Consider the following 23,932-nt stretch of genomic DNA (forward strand, 5'->3'; position numbering starts at 1 on the left):
GCAACAGGAGACGTGATAATAAGAGCAAGGTATTTATTTAGAATGTATAAATTATTCCTTCTCAACTAAAAGCAAATGAAAGTAGCGACAATATTTGTACATTAATACTGTAAAAAGATTGATGTTTTAAATCCAAATTTTGAGCTAAAGCAGAACTAGGGAAAACAATACACAAGTAATGGCACCCTCTTGTGGCAAAAAAGTAAACGGCACAATTTCCTTGATTGCACATTCTGTCCCTTCAAACAAACAGTAGTCACAACGCGCTCTTGGCATACTGAAATTAAAATTTGACTGCAGAGCGTTTACATAGTTACGTAAACCTTTTGATAAAGGGGTACACGGCAGACACAAAAACACTCTTCTTTGCACCTGAACGATTTGTCTCATTTTACTCAGTCGAATGGCCGAACGTCCGTCCCTCAACCACACACGCATAAATTCCCTATGAAATGTACTGTGCTGCAGCCGTACAATTCTTTCAGACACATTCAATCTTTAGCTCGTGGTCCTTTTCAATATTATTATAATTACTATTACCATCATCGATCATCATCAATGTTATTATTTGACATTGTCATAATATACTTCTGAGCAACGAGTAGAACAACTCGGAATGTACAATTCCCAGCGTGTCTACCCAATTCAGGCGGAAGCAATCGAAAAAAAGCACTCGACCTTCTCAAAGCAAACTGACATGACTTCCTACACAGCAGTCGACCTGAAGCATTGGAGGCGTTGATTTTTTTTGAGTTGCTTTTCTCAGTTTTTTTTTAAATCTTACAATCACGTAAATAATCTACACGGCGTGACGTTAAAGCCTGATAACATGTCAGTCAGTTGTATACGATAATCAAGAACACGGAGTGGAGTGGTCCAGGCGCCATGAAGTAATTCATATTTTCAGGAAAATTGAAAACAAGGAATTAAAAATTTGACTGTATATAAATTTGCCATTTTAAAACCACAAAATGAAATGCTTGAATTGTTTTCTGAATCTTTCATCTTTGATTGCTTGCGATGTTGATGTCAGTGCTTTGTTTTCCTCCTATCATTGTGTTGAAGTTTTGTTTCAACAGAAAAGACAAATCCAAAGTGATAGGACACGTCGGTCTTCAAAAAACAGCAGATGTACGTTTGTAGCTCTGGAATTTATATTTTCTGAATATGTATAGATGTTTTTAGAAGTTACTATATTGCCTGGAGACAAAGTGTTTGCCTTTATTTGTAGTTGAAGAACCCAGATGCTTTGGCCTGCGGAGCCATCAGCATGCTAGCTTGGTTCTTGTGCGTGATGTGAATCTGAAAAGTCAACGCAAACATTTCATTACAAGAGAATCTGTCATCAAACCCACGCAGAACGTTTCCCAACAACAACAACAACAACAACAACAACAACAACAACAACAACAACAACAACAACAATAATAATACATTTCATTTCATAAGCGCCTTTCAAAACTCTCAAGGTCACTTTGCAGTCGCAGGATCAGTTTTTCTGTGGGTGAGCAGCGGCAGCCACACGCGCCAGCGTTCACTCAACTCAGAAGTAATTCAAATAGATAGAAAGCTTATCCAAACGTGATACATACTGTGCAGGGTGGCTGCATCCACGGCTCTCCGTCGATCTGCATCGGCAACGCTTTCTTGGTCCTGAAGAGAATTAAATGAAATCTGAAAAAGATCCTTTTTAACGCCGCCAAATGTCAACCATGATAACGCGGAAAGATGTTTAGAAAAATTCACATAGTTTCCAAAAAAATGTCCATTGGCCACTCTGCCGCTGCTTGTGGAATTCCACCTGCACAAGGTGACAACTGAACATCGGCACGTCCACCTTTGTTTATTTACATTTGGATCTTAATGGAGTTCTGTGTTCTAATTGACGCTAATCTTGACAAAATGTATGTTGAAGACCATTTATGATGACCCCGGAAAGGGAAAAGCCAAAAGGAAACGAAGAAGAAGTGATGTGCTTGAGGATGCCCTTTGGAACAATGAAAAAGCCTTCATTGTGATGGCTATCCTGTAAGGTCCTCTTAATTGTTAAAAACGGACTCCTTTCTGGATAAGTCTGAATGTTTGTTTTTTGTCTTTTGTCTTTTCCCCACCTGATGGTGAGCTGCGCGGTCTTCGCCAGCCTCACGGCGCTCTTCAAGCCCGTGTATATTTGCCCCATCTCCATGGCGCCCTCGAGGCCCACCACCTCCAGTCTCCGGTCACTCACATCTGGAGAGCCAGAGTCACCAAAATTAGCAAGATACTCTCTGTGTGTGTGTGTGTTTCTTTTTCTTTTTACTCAATCGGGTATTCAATTCACACCGAATTGAATACTTCAATCATGCGTGAATGCTTTTTTTGGTCAAATGTGTGTTGAGATTGGATAGTGACCACCACGCCTGAATCTCATCTTTGACGCTTTTTTCTTTGTGAACAAGAATGTAGCATGCCCCCCAATGTGCAAGGCCAACGAACAAAAATACGGCACGCCGCGATTCCCATCCGTGTTAGCGTGACACATGGCCAGTAATGGCGGATCGAGTCGTCAAGCAATGATATTGTCATTTGCTGCCATCTAGTGGCCATTTTCTGACAGCGGTTGCAAAAATCGTACTTTTCTGCCCCCTTTTGGAAAGGCGCAATTTGTGTGTGATCCAGCTCCTGAATTGGTTGGGAATTTGCTGCGGGTCCAGCGCTTAGCGCGTCAACTTCACGCGGCAGAGGTTGGGGGTTAGATTCCGGCTGCGGCCTCCCTGCGTGGAGTTTGCACGTTGTCCCTGTGCCCGCATGGGTTTCCCCAGCTGTAGCGAAGAATTGAAATACCTTGAGCGGTCACTTTGAGGATTTCCGGGTCCACGATCACGTCAGGCTCATCGTGGCTCTTAACGTCCCCCTTCTTGCTTTCGCCCCAGAGATTGGAACCGCCGTGCATGCTGGGAATGTTGAGAACAGCAATGCCCTCCAGAGACAGGCTGCTGAGATCCAAAGGAGTCCCGCAACACTGGCGACGGAAGACCAAATCAACACACGTATTGCCTTTTTTTTGCCCGACTGCCTTACGTCTCACCTCCATCGTGAGACTTTCGTTCAGTTTCTTGCACGAGGCCGAGATGGTCTCAGAGGTGGCAAATTCAAAATACCACAGCTTGTTCTTCATTCTGCAGACCCCCCCCCCCGCCAAAAAACAAACAAACATAAACAAACACTCAAGAGGTTTCCAAAGTGGGATATTCTCCAAAATGTCACCCAGTCTGTACCTGCTGTTGAATTTTTGAGGATGTTTTTCTCGCATGGTGTGGAAGCGGTGCGCGATGGAGGCGTCCTTTTGGTGCAACAAATCCACGTCAGCGAGCCACAAACACACGCATGATTTTGCAGGGGGGGACTCACCACTCCGACGGAGAAGTAATTGTTGATGATTTCATATGGCACCGGGTCGCCCTTCTCGTCGCCTTCCTCCATGATGACCCGCACGCTCCAGCGGTCCATCAGAACCTCAGAGCTTCCCTCGATGTCCCTCAGGATCCGATTCAGATCCTCACCGTCGTATCCTGAGGGGTGACGTTGAAGCGTGTTTCCATATGAGACGTCGTTTTGTCTTTGTTAAGCACTCGTTAGCTACGCTTTGTATACAAGCATCTTCTCACAAATGCAAAACGTGGTTGTTTTGCTGTAAGGCAGCGGTGTCAAACATACGTCCAGCGGGCCGGAACCGGCCCCCAAGGAGGTTTGATCAGGCCCGCAGGATAACAAGGTAAAAGTGGGGAAAAAAATGCAAAAATGACATGGAATTGATATTTTTAATGAGGTGCAATTCAATGATTGTCCACTAGAGGACAGATTGGTACTGTTTCGATCAACGTCGACGAAAACAGCGGTCTTTTTTTCAACCGTGGTTTCAACACCCTCATTAGCCAAAATGTCATTGTCCAAACGGAGAAAAGTAGACGAGTGTACAATTGTCAATGAAAAATGAACCATGTCATATTTTTTACAGAAATGCGTGGGAAACATTTGTGCTTGGTATGTTTTGAAGGAAATAGATACATTTATTTAGCCATATTCAATATTGCTCAAAATAAACATTAAAATAGTAAGTGTAAAATGTTTTAATTCCGTTGAAAATTGTTTTAAATGGAACTGTTAACGCTAATACTGTATTAGCTTGTAATGTTCTAACCTAACAAGTTTGGGTATTGAACGAATGATATTTGGTTATTTATTGCACGGATGGTGTCATTTGAATGATCCAGGCCCACTTGACATCTACGGAGGCCAAAAGTGGCCCACCACGTCAAATGAGTTTGACGCCGCTGCTGTAAGCTATGGTTTGTTCCCACCTCCTCCCCACCGAAGGCATCTCGCCAGGTCATTTCCTGTGCCCAAAGGAAGTACAGCAACCGGCGGGCGCACCAGCAGACCCGCTTTGTCTGATTTGGGAAAGAGAAGTAGGAGGATACACACAAAAGAAGACATTTTGACCAATAATAATTTGCCTCGCACCCCAAAAAAATTGTATGTGATTTTGTGCGTCGAGCTCACCGATGGCATCCAGAATCCAGCCGACGGTGCCGTCTCCGCCGCATACCAGGATTCTGTAATCCTGAAGGTTTCTGAAGAAACTCAGGCTGATCAAGAGAAAACAACTTCAGATGGGTGTCAACGCACACGACACACAACATAAAAAGTTTAAGCCATTGAGATGAATCTTAAAGGACAACCCACACCACTTTTTTTGTTTCCTAACTGACATCAGAAAAACGTTTTATAGCATCTAAAATAGCCAAAACACGCAGGATGATATTTTTAGTCAAATGCAAAACACCAATAAAAATGACTTCAAGTGTGCTGAAACTGCAAACAAATTGAAACCGGAAGTGGCCAGTTTCAAAAGGTCCCGCCCCCTTGCCTTGCTCGAGAATCAAAACATTGGCTTCCGATTCGGAGAAAATGCTTTCTTGTTACTCATCCAGTTATGAATACGATTCAAATAGTTCTGAAGAGGAAAGCATACATGTTTGCAATCGATGAAAGAAGTTATTCCGTGTCATTTTGAGGCATCCGGACAGAAATGTAGCGTCCCAGAAAATGCACAAGATGGCGCCCAGCTCCATTGGAAATGCAGCAGTCACTCACTCACCCTGCAGCCGGTCCACCGTTGGAAAGGTTGTACACTTGCCGAGGGTTGAGCAAATATTGGAACTTACGAAGGACCCTGAAATGCATAAAAACTAACTTGATTGATACTGGAAAAATATATGAAAATGGCTTTTGAGGAAATATTTTTAGTCACGCTTTGTTTCGCTAAATCCTTTGTCACAAAATATTTGAACATTTTTTTTCAGTTACAGTAAAGTCTCGTTATATCGATATCGGATATATCGATAGTCTCGGTTATATCGATATTTTTTCGGACTCCCTTGAATATCGATATAACGAGACTTTACTGTATTTGCTTTCTGTCACATTTCAGAATCTATTCACATGACTTTGTCGTCATGTTTTGAAGCAATCTTCCCATAGTTGTACACCTCACATGAAACAATTTGCATCACAAACGATGCACTGAAAAAAAAAAGCCTAAAATGATGAAAGATTGTGTTTGTTGTTGAGGCTCACCTTTCCCCCTGTTTTCCTCCACTTTTGGGATTGACAAACACGAGTAGAGGGTGCGTATTGGGCACGGGGCTGATCTGTCACAGAAATAAACCAAGTGGACATTGCGTCTTTATTATCATTTCATCAGATTTCAAGTACAGCAAACGTATACCTGAAGGACTTGTCCATCAGGTGTTGTATTGAAATCAGCGTCATCCGCCTGACCGCAGCAGCCGTTGTTCGATCGCTCCTTCACCGCGCACACAACACGGAAAGAAAACGTTGATTCCATGATCGATGATGATGATGATGATAGACATTTGATGATTATGGAATGTCAGTTTGATGGATAAATTGCTCCATCCGTCCAGCCGTCTACCTTGATAACAGGGTAGACGGCCCACGGAGGCAGGATGTGGTCTCGAAGTGGGCCGCACGTGCATTCACTGGGCTCTTCGTCCGCACACGCGTCGTGGCGCTGGGAAGGGGAATACAATGACAAGTACGTAGTAGACAAAAAAAAACATTTGAAAGAAACACATTTTCTTTGGAATCTCTAACTTCTATTCTGATCATCACAAATGTTTCTTGCACACAAAACTCCTCCAAACATGCATTTAAAAAGGAAGCCTCCTCCCAAAAAAAAGTTGGACACGAGAGCAAAACGTCTTTGGTCCGGATCACCCATACCATCAACTCTTCAACTATTCCCCCCTAGCAGCAGGAGTGACTCATCCGCAGGCCTTCCTCACCATGGAGTGGCACCACACACAGTGTTTGCCCGTCAGGCCTTGGAAGCTCTTGATCTTCTTTTGGCACTTGTCGCACTTCCTGGATTCACAATTGCCACTCACCCAGTCGTGCGCCGGAACCTAAAAAAAAGAAGAAAGTTGCATTTTGAGGCCACAAAAAAAAAAAAAAAAAATCACAGAATCGATTAGGGTTTCCTTCAAGTGGGTAACATACTCCTGTTTCTTTCTTGGACTTCACGTAGGTTCTGGCACAGGGGCCTGGATTCCTGTTGGCGCACCGGCCATGGACTGTGTATTTGCAGCCTGTCAATCACAGGTGACAAAAGTACTCTCAGCACACTCTGTACTTAAGTAGGAGGACAGATGAACATCTGGCAAGATACAAGTGCCGATTCAAGTTCCATATTGAAGCAAAAGCACAATAACAGACAATTGTGTTCCTCTCTTTTGTTTATTTACATTGTGCTCGACTTAAAGGACAACCGACCGCACTTTTTTGTTTCCTAACTGACATCAGAAAAACGTTTTATAGCATCTAAAATACCCAAAACACGCAGGATGATATTTTTAGTCAAATGCAAAATACCAATAAAAATGACTTCAAGTGTCCAAAATCTGCAAAAAATTGAGCTGCAAATTGGGCAGTTTCAGAAAGTCCCGCCCCCAGTTCGTGACATCACGCCAAGATTGCTTCAGATTGGCTTCAGATTGGGAGAAGATGCTTTCTTGTTACTCATCCAGTTATGAATATGATTCAAATAGTTCTGAAGAGGAAAGCATACATGTTTGCAATCGATTAAAGAAGTTATTCCGGGTCATTTTGAATGATGTGTAGCATCCCAGAAAATGCAGAAAATGGCGCCAAAGCTCCGTTGGAAATGGGTTGATTTGTCTGCAGGGAATTTGTGTCAATTAGTATCTAATAGTACTTTTGGTGCAGGACACAAAGATTCATCATCGCGTTATTTATGTGTTTTCCTTCTAATTTGGCCATCAACACAAGTTTTCAGAGCAAACAAAGTAGCGCAAAATGCATTGTGTGTCGCTTTCTCGGTCAGGGGCATTCCTTCCGTGACGTCAGGAATCGCCACCAACTCAAAAACAAGACTTCCTGAGTATTCAGCGCAAGTCTTAAAAGGTAATATATAGCTATATGCGGTGGAATCTTTGTAAAATACGCTCAGTAGAAGTCATTTGAGGCGATTTTACAAATTATGCACACAACTTGTCCGGAGGCGTCGCATGTCCTTCAACTCTTGCCATCATTTCCCCCCATGCCTAAAGACTAATCAAAACAAAAAAAGAACCCTGATGTAGGTTATCATGACTTGTGCATGTGAGGGTTCAATAACTGTGAAATTTCCATCACGGCGGTAGATAAGAGCGCCAGCAAGTGTGTTTGTTGAGAGCAAGGCCGACTCACAGGTGCAGCACAGGCCTTGCTTCCGGAGACCCAGTAGCATGCAGTGGCACACGTTGCAGTAAGCGGGCTTGTTGAAATGTTTCATTCTCCACAGGTGCTGTCCGTCTGTCTGTGTCATCTGTTATACAACAAACACGGGGGGGGGACACACAAAACAAATGGTTTAGCGAGGTTATTAACAGGACATGGAGTTGAGTTCAGGTCAGTTGAGCGGACGTTCCTGATGCGTTGTGGTTTGCCTCGCAACATAATGCCTTTGGTAACAGAAATGTCCCACATTCCACACCCACTGGCGGCCGGCCAGCTTCGCGCTAATGGCATTGCTGATTATGCCCAATGCGTCACGGTGTCCCGCGCAACACGGCTCCTTCACATCGGCACGCTAATCTTTGCAAATTGTACACACGCACAAAATGATGAAGTTGCTTCAATTTGGGAATTGGGCGCAAAATAAAGTACTTTTATCCAAATGATGTGTGAAACCTCATGTGTGCCCAAACCTCCTTGCAGCAGGTGCGTCCGTCTCTTTGACCGGCTATAAATCGCATAAGAGGACAAAGAGGTCACGATAGCTTTGGCGATTAATCAGTGATATGCAACAGACACCATTTTTTTTGGTTTAATTTTAAAGGACAGCGTTGAGAAAGGAGACGTTTGAGATTTACGTGCTTCACCTTCAGACCGAGTAGGACCAGCAGGGGGACGTTGTTCATGCCTCCCTCCACCCACTCTTCCAGAGAAACCGTCCCGCTGCCGTCAGCATCGATGGCAGTCATCATGTCCTTGAGAACCTGCGGGAATCTTTCTCTGTTAGCATCGCGACCGGTTTCTCAGCTTTCGCAGCAGTGTCAGGTGGTCGGTTTTTTGTTTGCATGAGAAGTTTGTCGGTTGGAAAAAGGCGGCGCTTTCAAGAACAGTAGAGGGGGCGCCGGAGGGACCACAGTACTTACCGGCCTGAGCTCGGACACGTCCCATCCCAAGTAGTCAGCAGCGTGCATCATCTGAGCGATAATTCGATCCACTTCCTGCCATCCAAAAAAGGCATTAAATACGATCTATATTTGCAAGCAAAATCTTGCTTTTACTAAGTCTATTCCCTTTATTTTGTCCTGTTTTTCTTGGCGGCGTTGTTTTCAGTAGCTAATGGGGATGTATAGAGCAAGTGGAATTTGTGTTGCCATGTCAATCAAATGTGCCTTCAGAAGCGGCCTGATGTAAGTTGAACGACTGATTGATATATTGGAGGTTGCGTGTTTTTACCGAGCTGTCCAGAACGCCGTTGCCGTCTCTATCGTAGAGCTTGAAAGCAACTGAGGGGGAAGAAACAAAACGAAAGAATGAATATAAAAAGAGTGGGGGGGCCGGGGAAGGACTTACATTCCAGCTTGTCCCGAGGCTGACCGTCCTCCAAGAGTGAGAAATAACACGAAACATCCTTTAGAAAGACCCCCTCTGTAAAGACACAACAGTCAAACAATATATAATGTCCATCAATCCATTGTTTCAAGCTGTTGTCCTCAGAAGGTGAACTACAGTATTTGCTTGCTTGCCCTCATTGTTGTTTTGTTGACTCAAATATTTTGTTCAGATCTGTGGGATGAACTTCGTCCTCAAAATGAAAGCGTTTCTCCTCAAATTAAGACATTAAGCAGCAAAATTGCTCCTTGAAGGAACGTGTTTTGAGGCTTGCACATACAAACTAAGCTGCCTACACTGAAATCAGAACGATGAACAAGAACATCAATAGTGATTATTAACAGAAACCCAGACGAAGCTTTTACTGTACTATGTTCGTTTTTCCTTCACCATTGACTACTTATCGATGAAAAGGTTTCTTTCTTCAGCCGTCATCTGGACTTCTTTGAAGGTGTCGGACATTTCGCTTCTTATCCAAGACTTTAGTCTACCAGTAAGACTTTAGTTTGCTGACGAAGCTTCTTGGATGGGAAGCGAAACGCCCGACACCTTGAAAAAAGTACAGATGACAGCTGAAGAAACCTTTTCATCGATGGACCACTCCTGTACGACTTAGAGCTTACACAGACGCATTGATTACTTAGCTGAAACGGGTGTCGGCCACATTCCAGGAAGATAATAAAAGGTTTCAAAATGACGTGTTCTTCAAAGGGTCATCAATATTCGTATACTATCATCAACGAGTGCAAAACATTTTGGTGACCTTGCTCTGTGGGTTACTTCTTCTGTGATGATTGTTTTCAATGTCTTGGAAGAGAACAATGCTGGTCTGATATGGATACTAACTAGACTGTCACGGGCCGCAAGCATGCCTCTGCCATGTTTTTGTGAGTTCTTACTGCCATTGTCTTCCTGGGCAGTTTCGGAGTTCTGGAAAGAGCGGAAGAGTCGTTGGCAAAGATCTGATGGGAAGTCATCCACTTCCAAATAAGTCTTCAAGAAGAGACGGAAGCCTTCTTCGTTAATGCACTGGAATGGATGAAACTTTGAATGAAAGGCGTGTGAGGCACTTAAAGGACAACCCACACCATTTTTTTGTTTGCTAACTGACATCAGAAAAACGTTTTATAGCATTTAAAATACCCAAAGCTGATATTTTAGTCAAATGCAAAACACCAATAAAAATGACTTCCAAAGTCTCCCAAAACTACTTCAAAATAATCTGAGAAAGTTTCAGTTACAGAAGGTCCCGCCCCCTTGTTTGTGACGTCACGCAAGGACATCTTGCCTTGCTGGAGAATCAAAACAATGGCTTCAGATTGGGAGAAGATGCTTTCTTGTTACTCATCCAGTTATGAATATGATTCAAATACGTCAGAAGAGGAAAGCATACATGTTTGCAATCGATTCAAGAAGTTCTTCCGGGTCATTTTGAATGATGTGTAGCATCCCAGAAAATGCAGAAAATGGCGCCAAAGCTCCGTTGGAAATGGGCTGATTTGTCTGCTGGGAATTTGTGTCAGCGAATATTAAATAGATGCTCGGTGAAGAGAAAGGAACCGTCGCAGCTTGGAATTGAAGCGGATCTAAGTGGGATGTGAGACAATTTCTTTTCGTCAATGGATGCTACAGCTTCATGTTTGCTTTGAAAACTTAGCTGGTAGCAGACGTGCACATTTCACCATGACGTTCCTTATGGCCCCACTGGTGAAAAGGACGCTTTGATCCTCCCCTCTTTCATCTAGAACTGCTTCATACAACAAAGAGGGTGCAGAAAGGGCTTAAGATTGAATGTCTTTTTGTGTTGTGTCACATTATTAGTTATTTCGTTTTTCTGTCGTTATTTTGACTTCAAGATGGCGTCGCGAGAGCCTTTACAGCAGGTCCCGTATTTTGTTTATCTGCTTGCTTTCCTCTTACTTTCATCACTTTGCTGCTGTGATTGTGCTGCACAGATTAGCGATAGCTAACAGACAATCTGCGGCGCATTTAATTGATTGCTTGGTGTTTATTTTGCAAAGCAGGAAGCAGCCTGCGTCAAAAATGTGATTGTTTTACCCAATGAGGCGTTCCAGCGTGTATCCCACTGAGTTTTTTTTTTTTTAATCTGTCACCACTCCCGCTAATATTTCGGCACTCAAGGCATCTACTGCAAGAAAGCACAAGTCGGTAGCGACTTTCTGGCCTGGCAGGAGTGAATTTCACGATTGGATGCTGGAGGGCTTAAACGGAACTCCCTGGATAATTAACGCCGCACCACAAAGCCATTTCTTGCGGATGCCGATGCCCCACTAATACATAATTCACTCGCTGCAACCCCGCTAAGCCATTTAACTGGAATCCTTGCGTTATCGCCATGATGTACTCTGTGCTAACGCTACCTGTAAATGCAGACGATACATTTGTTTATGACTGCTATTCCATAGTTGACCAGCAGATGGCTGTTCTTTATTTTCTTGTTGTTGACACTTCCCGACGCGCTTCGTTATTTAAGTTTCATTTGACTGAGAAGAAGACGAGAATGGACGTGCTGGATGGCTGTACCGTTTAGCAAGGAAAGCAAAACTTCTATTTGGGACAGAAAGCGGGCAGAGTACGATTTTATTGCATCCGTTTTATTTCATTGATGTAAAGTCCAAATGTTGATATGTAAATAATAGCTCTTGTTTGTAGTTCTACGGGGGTGGTGTTGTTCATGCAAGTGAAATCACATGAAAGAATTATTAAAGCATGAGTACAAAGAACCGGAGTCCTCTGTTTGGAATGGAAACGCACTACCTTTAATATATTCGTCCCTATTCCAAAACACTTCCTATAATGCAACTATTTGAGGTAGTCATGTCCAATACAAGGTCGCCATTCCGCCAGGGATCTATTCTGTTTGTTTTTCTGAGGAAAACGGATTAGAAATGCCCTCCGTAATAGCCCCCCTCCCCCCAGCAATGACTATGTTAGCTCGCTGCATAAATGTATTGAAACTTTGGAAACGTTGGTTGGGCGCGTGGGCCCGGGCGACGGCGTCATTTACATTTTGCAATCTCGGGTGAACGGCGCCGCCTCTCACAAGAGTGCTCAGTCAACAGCATTGGCGGCTTTGAATCTCATGAGCCGCTTTTCAGGCTGCGAATACGTGCCCACGTCAAAAATGAATCACGCTCTTCTTCTCCGCACGCTGCGAGTCAGAACTCGAGCGGCTTTGAAAAGGAAGAGGACGCGCCGTCCCGTCCCGTGCTGTGTCACGCTCTCACCTCTCCGTGCCTGTGCCGGGACAGGCGGCCATCTGCATCGAATTCCCGCAGCACGTCTTTCACCTTTAGGCTGCAATCTGGAAGAGGTCGCACAGTGAGGGGAAAAGGCAGATATTGGAAGGCCATCACGTGACGGCAACGGATGACAAGCAAGTCCGAGTGTGGTTGGGGTTGGCCTTTTGACAGTTTTCCTCGTGAATCAACTGAAAATCAACAGTCACTTAATGGGCAGAATAAATTCAAGGTTAAAGTGATGAAAGGTTTGAGTGGCCTTTGCGCATGAAATCACAGGTGTCGATCCAATCTTGTGAGACTTCAGCTCAGTGAGCATGTTAAGCTGAGAAGACTGCTGGCCTGCGGCACGTCAAGTCAATTAGCGTTTCCAATTGGACGGCAACCCCGCACAATGGTTTTTTTGGACGCTTTCACGTTTTATTCGAGAACTAAATGTATGCGCGCCGCAAATGCACGGAGCACTTGTGCCCATTTGAACCCCTCCCACGTAACACGACTCCGCCGGACCTTTTATGCAGCGCAGCTTTGCCAATGGCCATTTTTGGATGATCCGTTTTGACTGTAACTTCAGCTCAGAAAGGTTTTAAAATGGTGGGACTGGGACTCTGGAGCAGATTCTTGCAGTATCTATTTATTTATTTATTTATGTACTGTATTTATTTATACATTCATTAATTTGTTTATCAATCGTATCTGTATATCGTATCATATCTAGTTATCGTATTTATTGATCATATCTATCGTATCTATTTATGATAGCTATGTATTGTATCGATCTTATCTTATATATCGTATCGTATCTATTGTATCGATGCATGGCATCCATGTTTTGAAAGGCGCTTATAAATGAATTGTATTATTATTATTATTATTATCCATTGTATCATCTATCCATCTATCTATCTATTTATCATTTATTGATTCATTCATTCTGTGAAATGTAAATTTCTCCACTGTGAGACTAATAAAGGCATATCCAATCCAATCCAATCCAATCCAATTCATTCATTATTTCATTGATTAATTCATTCATTTATTCATATTGTACAATGTTAAAAAATATAGTTTACCTGAATGATTTTAATCATTTCTGTCTGGTTGCAAGAGAACTGTTCAAACTACTTAAAACACTCCACAAATTTTACTTGAAACCCCCCCCCCCCTCACCCCCACCTTCCTAAAAATAAAAAATCTAATTTAACGCCCCTGCCTCGTCTAGGATTCTGTCTTCAGACTGAAAGCCTGTCTCCATTTCAGACACCAAGGCTGCAAGCAAGTGTGGGAGTGGGCGGAATTGCAACATGAAGGCGAGCGTACGCTTGCCCAGAGGGGAGGTGTGGGTAGGGGGGGGGGGTGAAAGATCGATAGCTGTACTCACATTCAATGTACTGCTGGAGCTGGATAAAGTCAACGGGGTTGAGCTCCTTCACATCTTTGCTGGCGGGGGCGGACATGCCGCGGGAGCTCAGGTGCCACACGCAGCCAGGCCAAACTGTGGAGACAAGAGACAAGGTAGGCGGACTCAGGCCTGCTTTTCAAAGCACTTTTTTACACCTCGCACCGTGCATGTCGATGACGCGCAGCATTTCAGTGCGTCATTGTCCATCCATCCATCCATCCATCCATCCATCCCAGTTTATATCGCTCGGGGCCTCCTCAGCTGGTGGCTTTAATTCTAGGCTAGTCCAATGACTTAGGTGCTTGCTTGTCAATCACAAGGGACTTGAGTGGCATTCCTTCACGACCACGTTCACAGCTATGAACAAATTATTCATTATTATTATTATTATTATTTTTCAAACACTCCAAGTAAATTGAAACAAAAAAGCACTGACATACACCCATCCATACATTTTCTCAACTATTTTATCCTGAGAAGGGTCGCGGAGCGTGCTCGAGTCTATCCCAGCCGTCTTTGGCCAGTCGGCAGGGGACACCCTGAACTGCTTGTCAGACAATTGCAGGTTACATAGATACAAAAAACATCCACATTCACATGAAGGGACAATTTAGAGCAGGGGTCTCAAACTGAATTGAGCCGGGGGCCGCTGGAGGCAGAGTCTGGGTGAGGCTGGGCCGCAACGGTTTTTACACAAGAAAAGCACAGATAAAACATTACAATGTTCTCAAAATCTTTATTTTTAACACACAAAAAAAGAATTAAACGAATAAAAAAAATAATGAACCAGTAATAAATAAATAAAATAATTTAATGATCATAAGGCAGTTACAGATGACTGAAAAAACCACAGGAAAACTAATTATTTTAATCGTTTCAAATGTCTGTATTCACAGTTCTTTAACCTTTAACTTTCTTAACATAACTAAAATATTGAACATGAACTGTCCTAAACATTGCTTCTCTTGCCTACTTGTTCAGCGCCACACACAAGTTTCATTCATATCAAGGCGGGCCGCAAAATATTCTTTCAGGGGCCGCATTTGGCCCGCGGGCCGCGAGTTTGAGACCCCCGATTTAGAGCGTTCTATCGGCCTGCCAAGCATGTTTTTGGAACGTGGGAAGACACCCGAGTACCCGGAGAAAACCCACTGTGAGGTCGATGCTCGAACCACTGCGCCGCATTTCTGGGGAAAAAATTATGCAGTTGGCTCAATGACAACATTTGTATCTAACTCCAAACAAATGTGAGTGTCCTTGAGAGTTTTGAAAGGCGCTTATAAATGAAATGTATTATTATGATCATATTAGGCAGCACCCTTACCAATTGCCCCCGACTGCCCAGCCTGTATTTGCATTGTCATCATTAATAATAATAAGCTAGAAGTGATCCACTACAAGCTGTCTTCCCCAAAGTATGTCAGGCTAAAAGTGAAACTTTGACTCCCGGGAGTAATTGGGCCCCAAAATAACGTTGTATTTTCTCATTGACCTAAAAAACGATCTTGCCCGAGATGTATTTTAGGCTGGAACTGGAGATTTAGCCATCCACCCACAGCGTCACTCCTCACCAGAATCACCTTCAGCGAACAAAGTCAACAAGGAAAATGTCAAACAACGTCCGACGTGGGCGACGAATTTGCACGTGACTCACAAAAGAGGATTGAACAAAATGAAAGGAGATTCCCCAATGGTGGGAAAACAAAACAAGCAAATGTTAGCAAGCATTGAGAGGGCGGATAGATAACATTGGAGAGGAGGAAGTTCCCATCCTACTCGATGATGATGATGATGAAGATGATGACTAAAGTTTAAAGTGCTTCTGTCTGACCAAAAAAAAATAGAGTGCACACTCCACATGAAAAAAGAAAAAAAAATGAATAGGGCTGCTGGACGCACTGAAAAAGCTTTGCTGAGTCCCTGACTTAATTCCCTCCAAAGGTCAGGAGCGTTGCCTGGCAGGTTTGTGGCTGACCAAGCGGATGAGGAAAAGCACGGATGGCCAAGTCCGCATGGGAGAAAAAAAGCAGGATCGATGCCTTGGAAGCCATTCATCTAAAAATAGCAGTCGGCAGGGTGCTGGAAATCAACTCAAAACAGGTTGCTGATGTCTCCAGTTGACTTTCCACGGCGGGATGAGAATCAGCATGATTTCCCTCCGGGCTCCTTTTCTGTCATTCAGTGTTTCGGCCGCCGTGTCGTCATTTCCTGATCGAGCCTCGCCAATCATCCCAGAGGAGAAAATATAGGTGGAGGTGGAGGGGGAAGAAAAAAACCAAACAAACTCAAAATGAATGACTCCGTCTGATCTGGATTACCCAAGCAGCTCTCAAAAGTTCATTCAAGGCTTTGCAGGAATTTTGTGGCGCTTTAATGAAGGGAAAAACATTGCCACAGGTTTGACCAGCGCTTAATCGGCACCCCAGCACAAAAAAACAAAAACCCGAATGGCGCTTCCCTTAACATTTTCAATACCCAAATAAATTTGGGAACGGCAGTGAATGAATTTACAACAAAATCAAAAAATATTAATTGAAAAAAGGGTATTTTTTTTTTAGATGTGTGTCACAAATAGATTGCACACGTGTTTTATTCTCCCCATAAAAGAATCCCTCTTTAGGTGGCGGGTGAAATGTATGAAATGGAATTTGAAAGAATATACATAGTACCTGGGAACATTTGACAGAAAACTAAGTGCTTATAAAGATATTCAAGTGAACCAATGAACCCCAATCCACTCAAGATCAAAATGGTTAATTATTGCGCCTCTAATTACTATTATTTATTAATTTTTAATTGTAAAAGCTTGGCCAAAACAAACCTGCGGATCAAAGCTCTAAAAATGGAGGACACTGATTTGCTGTGGCGACACCGTCAAGGGAAAAGCCCAAAAGACAAGGAAAAGAAGATTCATTTTGAGTTGTATTATTTTTTTTCTCTATTTACTTGTAAACTTTTCTTTTGTATATGTCACAGTGAACAGGACATTGCACCGGCAGAATTGAAAAGAAATGTAATGTTATGTGATCCCTGTTTTGTTTTGATGTTTGGATCAGATGATGCTCAATGTGACCATGTTTTCTTTTTCTAATTATTCTCAAAAATTAGAATTAAAAAAAGCCTCTTATCAGCAGCTACAATGTCTTATAAAATACCCCTTTTTTTCTCCGCTCTATCTTTCAGAGTAGAAAGACTTCTGTGAATAGAAGAACATATTTTGCAGCATCCGCCTCACTGGAGCGTGTGCGGCAGATAGCGGCGGAGGCGGCGAGACGGACGACACTTTTGGTTGCTAAGGAGCGTGTTTCCCTCCATTAGCAGCTGAGAGCGCCTCGGACAAACATGTGGGAGGTGGACGAGGTGGAGGGGATATGTGGTGTTGCCGGCTCAGAGAGAGAGAGAGAGAGAGGAAAAAAAGGGGGGAGCCCAGTTGCAAGTCTTCCCACCCACACCAAGCAAACCCAAGCCCCCACTCTACATTCAACATGCAGATGTGAGTGACTGAATGAGTCACGGCCGGAACCGAGCCAACACTCCCTCGCTATTTTTCACATAAAAGCTGCACTTCTATTCTTGCACTTTATCAAACAAAACTCAAGCCGTCGTGCACAACGCTTCAAATTCAAAGCAACTGCGCTGAGGCCACATAAACAAGTCCACTCTGGCGCGCACTAAAGTACACTAAGAAGTAAGTCCGTGACTTTAAAGGACAAGCGACGCCTTCGGACAAGTTGTGTCCATCATTTGTAAAATTGCTTCAAATGACGGATTCCACCGCATATAGCTATATTTTTACCCTTTAAGACTCGCGCTGAATATTCCGGAAGTCTTGTTTTCAAGTTGATGACGATGCCTGACGTGACGTCACAGAGGGAATGCCCCTGACTGAGAAAGCGACACACAATGCATTTTGCGGTACTTTGTTTGCTCTGAAAACTTTGTGTTGGTCCGTGTTGATGGCGAAATTAGAAGGAAAACACATCAATAATCCAATGGTGAATCGTTGTGTGTTGCACCAAGACTACTATTTGATACTAGTTGACACAAATTCCCAGCAGACAAATCAGCCCATTTCCAACGGAGCTTTGGCGCCATCTTCTGCATTTTCTGGGTGCTACATTTCGGTCCAGATGCCTCAAAATAATACGGAAGGACTTCTTTAATCGATTGCAAACATTTATGCTTTCCTCTTCGGAACTATTTGAATCATATTCATAACTGGATGAGTAACAAGAAAGCATCTTCTCCCAATCTGAAGCCGTTGTTTTGATTCTCCAGCACGGCAAGACGTCTTGGCGTGACGTCACCAACAAGGGGGCGGGACCTTCTGAAACTGGCCATTTCCAGTTTTATTTTGAAGTCATTTTGGGACACTTGAAGTCATTTTTATTGGTGTTTTGCATTTGACTAAAAATATCAGCCTGCGTGTTTTGGCTATTTTAGATGCTCTATCAAACGTTTTTCTGATGTCAGTTAGGAAACAAAAAAATGGTGTCGGTTGTCCTTTAATGTACTGTATTAATTTTTGACGACAGTCGAGGCAACAATACCAAACTATAAGACAGCCAAGACAACACTTCCCGCTGAGTGAAGCTTTGTGGCCACGACTTCCTCCGTTTGACATTTTCTATCTTTTACATAAGCTCACAAGCGGCAGCCCCTGGGAGATATGCTTTGTGTATATTTACATGATAGCATATTTTTTTTAATCTTCATGCACACACAACATTAATCATCAAAGTATTTCTTTTTATGCATGCTTTGACACTAGTTGGCAATAATAATAATGCAATTTATTTCTAAGCACCTATCAAATCTCTCAATGGCACTTTAGTCGCGGGATTACTTTTTTTTTGGAGAGAAACGCAACATATTACTTATTTATTGCCCATGTTACACTTAATATTCATTGATGCACGTGTGGGTTTTAATTTGTTTTTCTTACATAAAAACAACGTTTTTCGATGCAGTTTCATTAGAGATCAAGCATCATCAAGACCCCGATTTATTTAGTTATTTATTTATTTGAGTTTTTTTTTATTTATGTATTTATGAGTATTTTTTATTTATGTATTTATTTGAGTATTTTTTATTTATGTATTTATTTGATTATTTTTATTTATGTATTTATTTGATTAGTTTTTTTATTTCTGTATTTATTTGAGTATTTATTTATTTATTTACTTGTGTGTATGTATGTATGTATTTAGTTATTTAGTTATTTATTTATTTTCTGTAGATGAAATATTTGACTAGATGCAATGGTATGAAGAGTTTCTTTCTTAAAAATCTTGAATCAAGGCTTTTTGTCCTGTCAGATCAGACTTGCATTTTGTTGCTTTAATGTACGGTATGTGTGTTGTAAAAAAACCCAAACACACACCTGCACCATTATGTAAACACTGCAGGGTACAAAGATCCTTTAGTCCCGTATCAGCTCATTATGCGGCTGCGGACCTTTCTACTGTGCACGGCGACATCTGACCAAAGTGAGACAAAAGAAAAGAAAGCGGCGTGAAATGAAATAACACAAGTGCAGCAAAAGAGTCACAAATGTCTTGCAAAATGAAGGAGAGGAATGGTTGGCCGCCTAGCGCTCCGACTGCAGTGTGACTTATGTAAGAGGTTCTTGTGGGGGCAGCCTTCTGCTTCATACTGCATGAAAAATAAGAGGGGATGGGGCTTTGGGGGGCTTTAGGAGGCCGGGGGGGTGAAACAACCTGTTCCGACTTGTCAGAACAGCCACTTTGCTTTTGTATCGGGGAGTCTGCCTTGGCCCACCCACGGATCCACGTGAAGCAGGAAGTGAAATGCAACCCGAGCTCATGGTTGAAAGTTAACTACAGGGATACAGACAAAAGTAATGGGACAGGGCGCCTTCGCGCCGCGTTTGTTGCGTTATGAGCTAGTTGGGAAGTTGAAGTTGTGTTGGTGAGAGAGTTCGCCGATGTTTTGGCTGTAAAGTTGGGCCTGCTGCCAAAGCTTTCTGAGCGAGCGGCGTGCTTCCACTGCAAACTTGGGTCTTTATGGACATTTTGCTTGCAAAACAAAGAAAAATCTTCCTCAAACTCTTCTCGCAAAATAGCATACAATTACAAATTAAGATTAACGCATCTGGTGTGGATTTCATATTGATTCATCTTCTCAAAACTTTTGTCCAATCACGAATACATTTATTTGTACATTGGATTTACACTTTGACTTATTTGGGATTTTACATTAATCTGTTACTATATTTATCAATGGGCAAAGGATTATGAGTCCAACCATCGGCAATGCTCCCTTTCAATGTGATTTATCTCTTGGATATGCGCACCATCTATTTATTTCTTTATTTTTTTTTAGTACTAACATGCCTTCAAAGGCAATCAAACAAAAGCCAAAAGTCCGGCATGAAGTTCTTTGGTGTTTTTTTTTTCCTTCTCGTAACCACAACCCCATTTTTTCCAATGCCTTACATAGTAAGGGAAAAGAAACGGCACTCACATGGAAGCAGCTCTGATTTTTGAGTTTAGGGGAAAAACATCCCTCAACATTAAAGCTAAACAACACGATGGTACTTATCTTGCCTTTCCAGCAGCTCATGTATTTCGTTTTTCTACTTTCATTCCTTTCATCACTTTGCTGCTGTGAAATGTAAATTTCTCCACTGTGAGACTAATAAAGGCATATCCAATCCAATCCAATCCAATCCTTATTTTTAGTATGTTAGTGTTGAAACCTCAGAGGAGAGCTGTTTCTAATATTTACACTTTCCCTTTAGCTATTAAAATAAGGAATGGATTCATCTTTAACTGCAGTATATAGTATGTAATACAGCTGTACACCATTGCAAACGGTACCGATACAAATGAACACATACTGGATTTAAAGGACAACCGACACGATTTTTTTTGTTGTTTCCTAACTGACATCAGAAAAACGTTTTATAGCATCTAAAATACCCAAAACACACAGGCTGATATTTTTAGTCAAATGCAAAACATCAATAAAAATGACTTAAAGTGTCTAAAAAAGTACTTCAATTTGAAACCGGAAGTGGCCAATTTCAGAAGGTCCCGCCCCCTTGTTCGTGACGTCACGCCAAGACGTCTTGCCTTGCTGGAGAATCCAAACAATGGCTTCAGATTGGGAGAAGATGCTTTCTTGTTACTCATCCACTTATGAATATGATTCAAATAGTTCTGAAGAGGAAAGCATAAATGTTTGCAATCGATTAAAAAAGTCCTTCCGGGTCATTTTGAGGCATCTGGATGAAATGTCCCAGAAAATGCACAAAATGGCGCCAAAGATACGTTGGAAATGGGCGTGAATCAAATGTCCAATTGTGAATCTGTAGATGTCTTGGCCAAAGTCAACCAGGATAGGCGTATGCATGAAATGGATGAGAGACGGACACTCATGTATTTGGTGAAATAATGGCCTCTACACCAACAGCTACAGCGTTCTAATAGTGTCATCCATTTCCCCATCTAAACGTTGGATGTTTATTGAGCTAATGCATAACTTTTATATGACAATTTTCACTGCACACCATCCAACTTTTATATTTATATATATGTATATATAGTACGTGTATATAAAACAACTAACCAAAAGCAAGTGCCCGAGGTGGGAAAAATGAAGTTTGCATTGTTTTTGACACAAATATGTGGGAATACTGATTCCGAGTGAGACACACGGGAAAGTCAAGTCTTTAAAAATTAGATGATGGGGACTAACAGGGCAAATAGTTGCTTTTCATTTGGCGACAATGGCTGCAGTCACAGACACGTTGAGACAATTTACATTTTGCAGTAGACATTTGAATTGTTTTATTTCACTGCCTAATAATAACAATTATGTCCGGAAGTCTCCAGAGATGTCTAAAAACGGCCGACGCGTGACGAGGAGTCCTCTTGAAATAGTCGCACTTGTAATTTAATAAGAGTGGCGAGAACACGACGAAGGCAACTCGCATACGCACGCCACTAAACCGTCAAGTGGATTGCGGTGTTGTAAACCGATATGAAAAACCAGAAAAGACGTTGTGTTGCAAGTGCATTTGGGAGAGAAAATTCGCCGCGACCAGCTGTGCGGCGAGGAGTCCCGCGTTCGGGACCGGAGCGGATCGGACCGGCACGGGTTTGAAGTTCCTTACCTGTCTAATGAGCTGAAGTTGGTCGGCCGAACTTCCAGGGGGCCCTCGGTGAAGGAATTGGGAGAGCACGAGGTGGAAAAGGAGGAGGACGACGACGACGACGAGGACAACCCCAGCCAGTGAACCGGGCACACAATGAGTCTTGAGGCCGAGTAAGCAGGCGACGCCTCGGATACTCCGGCAACTTCCCTCCCTCCCTCTCTTCCCAGCGGCATCTGCGTGAGACAGAGAGAGAGAGAGAGAGAGAGAGAGAGAGAGAGAGAGAGAGAGAGAGAGAGAGAGAGAGAGAGAGAGAGAGAGAGAGAGAGAGAGAGAGAGAGAGAGAGAGAGAGAGAGAGAGAGAGAGAGAGAGAGAGAGAGAGAGAGAGACATCCAGTACATTCACACAGAGGTGGAGAGAGAGAGACAGAAAGGGAGAGAGAGAGAGGCGACAGAGTGAGAGAAACAGAAAGAGAGACCTACATTCACACAAGAGAGAGAGAGAGAGAGAGAGAGAGAGAGAGAGAGAGAGAGAGAGAGAGAGAGAGAGAGAGAGAGAGAGAGAGAGAGAGAGAGAGAGAGAGAGAGAGAGAGAGAGAGAGAGAGAGAGAGAGAGAGCGCGACTGCTGTGCGAGGTTAGATCACAACTTTATTTCAGTATACTTTCCCACAAGTATGTTCGACCCCCGAAAGAAGAGGACACTGGCCGAATGGATCCAGACATCAAGAAGAGAAATGCGCTACAGTAGAATTGTCCACCGCATCAATGTAATAAATATGTTGTTTGGCATTTGAATGGCTGTTTATTGAAGATATTGATTCCCCAACATTTATTGAGCTACAAACTACTACTTAGAAAATATGTCGCAGGGTATCCCTGCTAAGCTAAAATAATGACAATTGATGATACTTTACACACTGATGATACTTTACTTTATACCCGTATGAATGGTAATAGGTAGGTGGGTTGCTATGCAGTTTTGTATGCTTCAGATGCACCTTTTGTCATCTAGTGGAGGAACCTTTCATTGTTCTGACGATGACTTGCCATCACATACGAGACCGTCAGGTGTGGTCAAGCAAAGCATCAGTGCGGATAGGTACACCGTGGATTGCCCGTCAATCAACTAAAGAGTGCAGGGAAAGGTTTTTGGGGGGTACCAGGTTGGAAGGGTGCTTTGCTTTTCAGCTGTCTTTACAGTTCAATCGGATTTAGATCAGAGGCCACTTCAGAATTGTCCAATTGAACCCCACAGAGAGCCTTTCCTTTGAAGGTGCTTGTCTTCATTTTCTTTCTAACTTTCAAATTGGCATCCTTCCTCTGGTCTATCTTGAGTGCCATACACACCACGTAAGCTAATAGCACAATGTCACAATATGCCGAATCGGGCAAATGAGTATGCGGTGTTCATTTTTGAGGAAATACAACATAAACACACCGAAAAGTGGATTAGGACATCACACACAAAAACAAAACAAAAAAATCAAAGAGGAAGTTGAACACACGTTTGTGAAGCTTAGTGAGATAGACAATATCTTGATCTATTGGAATATATCGTTGGACTTCTGGTAAGTAAACCTTTTATTTATTTATTTTTTTTCAAATAAAGCATTTTTAATGTCATTTGGGTGAAAAATACTCATGTCTCAAATGATGTCATTTGGATTCTTCTGGGCTCCAACTCGACATACATATTGCATTAACTGCGTGTTTCTTCTTGCGCCTCCGACAACATCCCATGTCAGTGATATTGATATGAAAAACCCTCGCAGTTTATAAATGAGTACAGATTCTTCTTTTGCACGTGATAATGTTACGCCACAGGGCCATTAGCGTTTCTTACCTCAACACAATGTGTGTTGAGGAGACCTTCGTTAACTTGTCTCACAAGCCCACTTAAGAGCTACTTACAGTAGATAGCTGTTGAGTTCGCCGAACACCGTTCGTAAAAGAACAGCCTT

The 23,932-nt window shown here is 42.6% G+C and overlaps 1 protein-coding gene across 2 annotated transcripts; it reads right to left on the reverse strand.

Moving 5' to 3' along the window:
- Nucleotides 1–16: 16 nt before the first annotated feature.
- On the reverse strand, nucleotides 17–22,330 carry dgkaa (diacylglycerol kinase, alpha a). Of its 2 annotated transcripts, XM_089014687.1 has the most exons (24): nucleotides 21,992–22,330; nucleotides 13,831–13,944; nucleotides 12,438–12,514; nucleotides 10,089–10,218; nucleotides 9,151–9,225; nucleotides 9,034–9,083; nucleotides 8,724–8,798; nucleotides 8,448–8,564; nucleotides 7,774–7,891; nucleotides 6,565–6,653; nucleotides 6,351–6,470; nucleotides 5,978–6,076; nucleotides 5,771–5,848; nucleotides 5,620–5,693; nucleotides 5,141–5,215; nucleotides 4,543–4,628; nucleotides 4,341–4,430; nucleotides 3,391–3,551; nucleotides 3,258–3,322; nucleotides 3,068–3,158; nucleotides 2,824–3,001; nucleotides 2,112–2,229; nucleotides 1,593–1,653; nucleotides 17–1,302 (listed from the first exon to the last, which is right to left on the reverse strand). In XM_089014687.1, the coding sequence occupies exons 2-24, from the start codon at nucleotides 13,904–13,906 to the stop codon at nucleotides 1,222–1,224; spliced, it is 2,184 nt and encodes a 727-aa protein (XP_088870813.1). In that variant the 5' UTR covers nucleotides 13,907–13,944; nucleotides 21,992–22,330; the 3' UTR covers nucleotides 17–1,221. The 2 variants fall into 2 exon arrangements, with proteins under 2 accessions (XP_088870813.1, XP_088870820.1); XM_089014694.1 differs by lacking the exons at nucleotides 10,089–10,218; nucleotides 21,992–22,330 and having other exon boundaries at nucleotides 13,831–13,895.
- Nucleotides 22,331–23,932: the final 1,602 nt, after the last annotated feature.

Source organism: Hippocampus bargibanti, linkage group LG01 (assembly GCF_051943395.1).
Source record: "Hippocampus bargibanti isolate YZ-2025 linkage group LG01, ASM5194339v1, whole genome shotgun sequence".
In the NCBI taxonomy this organism is placed as follows: domain Eukaryota; kingdom Metazoa; phylum Chordata; class Actinopteri; order Syngnathiformes; family Syngnathidae; genus Hippocampus; species Hippocampus bargibanti.

Excerpts from the sequence above, each read along its gene's own strand:
- dgkaa (XM_089014687.1), bottom strand. The coding sequence starts at position 13,906 with ATGTCCGCCCCCGCCAGCAAAGATGTGAAGGAGCTCAACCCCGTTGAC. Across the intron at positions 9,084-9,150 it reads GCCTCGGGACAAGCTGGAAT|TTGCTTTCAAGCTCTACGAT; the intron begins GTAAGTCCTTCC and ends CTTCCCCCTCAG. Across the intron at positions 7,892-8,447 it reads TGGTCCTACTCGGTCTGAAG|ATGACACAGACAGACGGACA; the intron begins GTGAAGCACGTA and ends GTTGTATAACAG.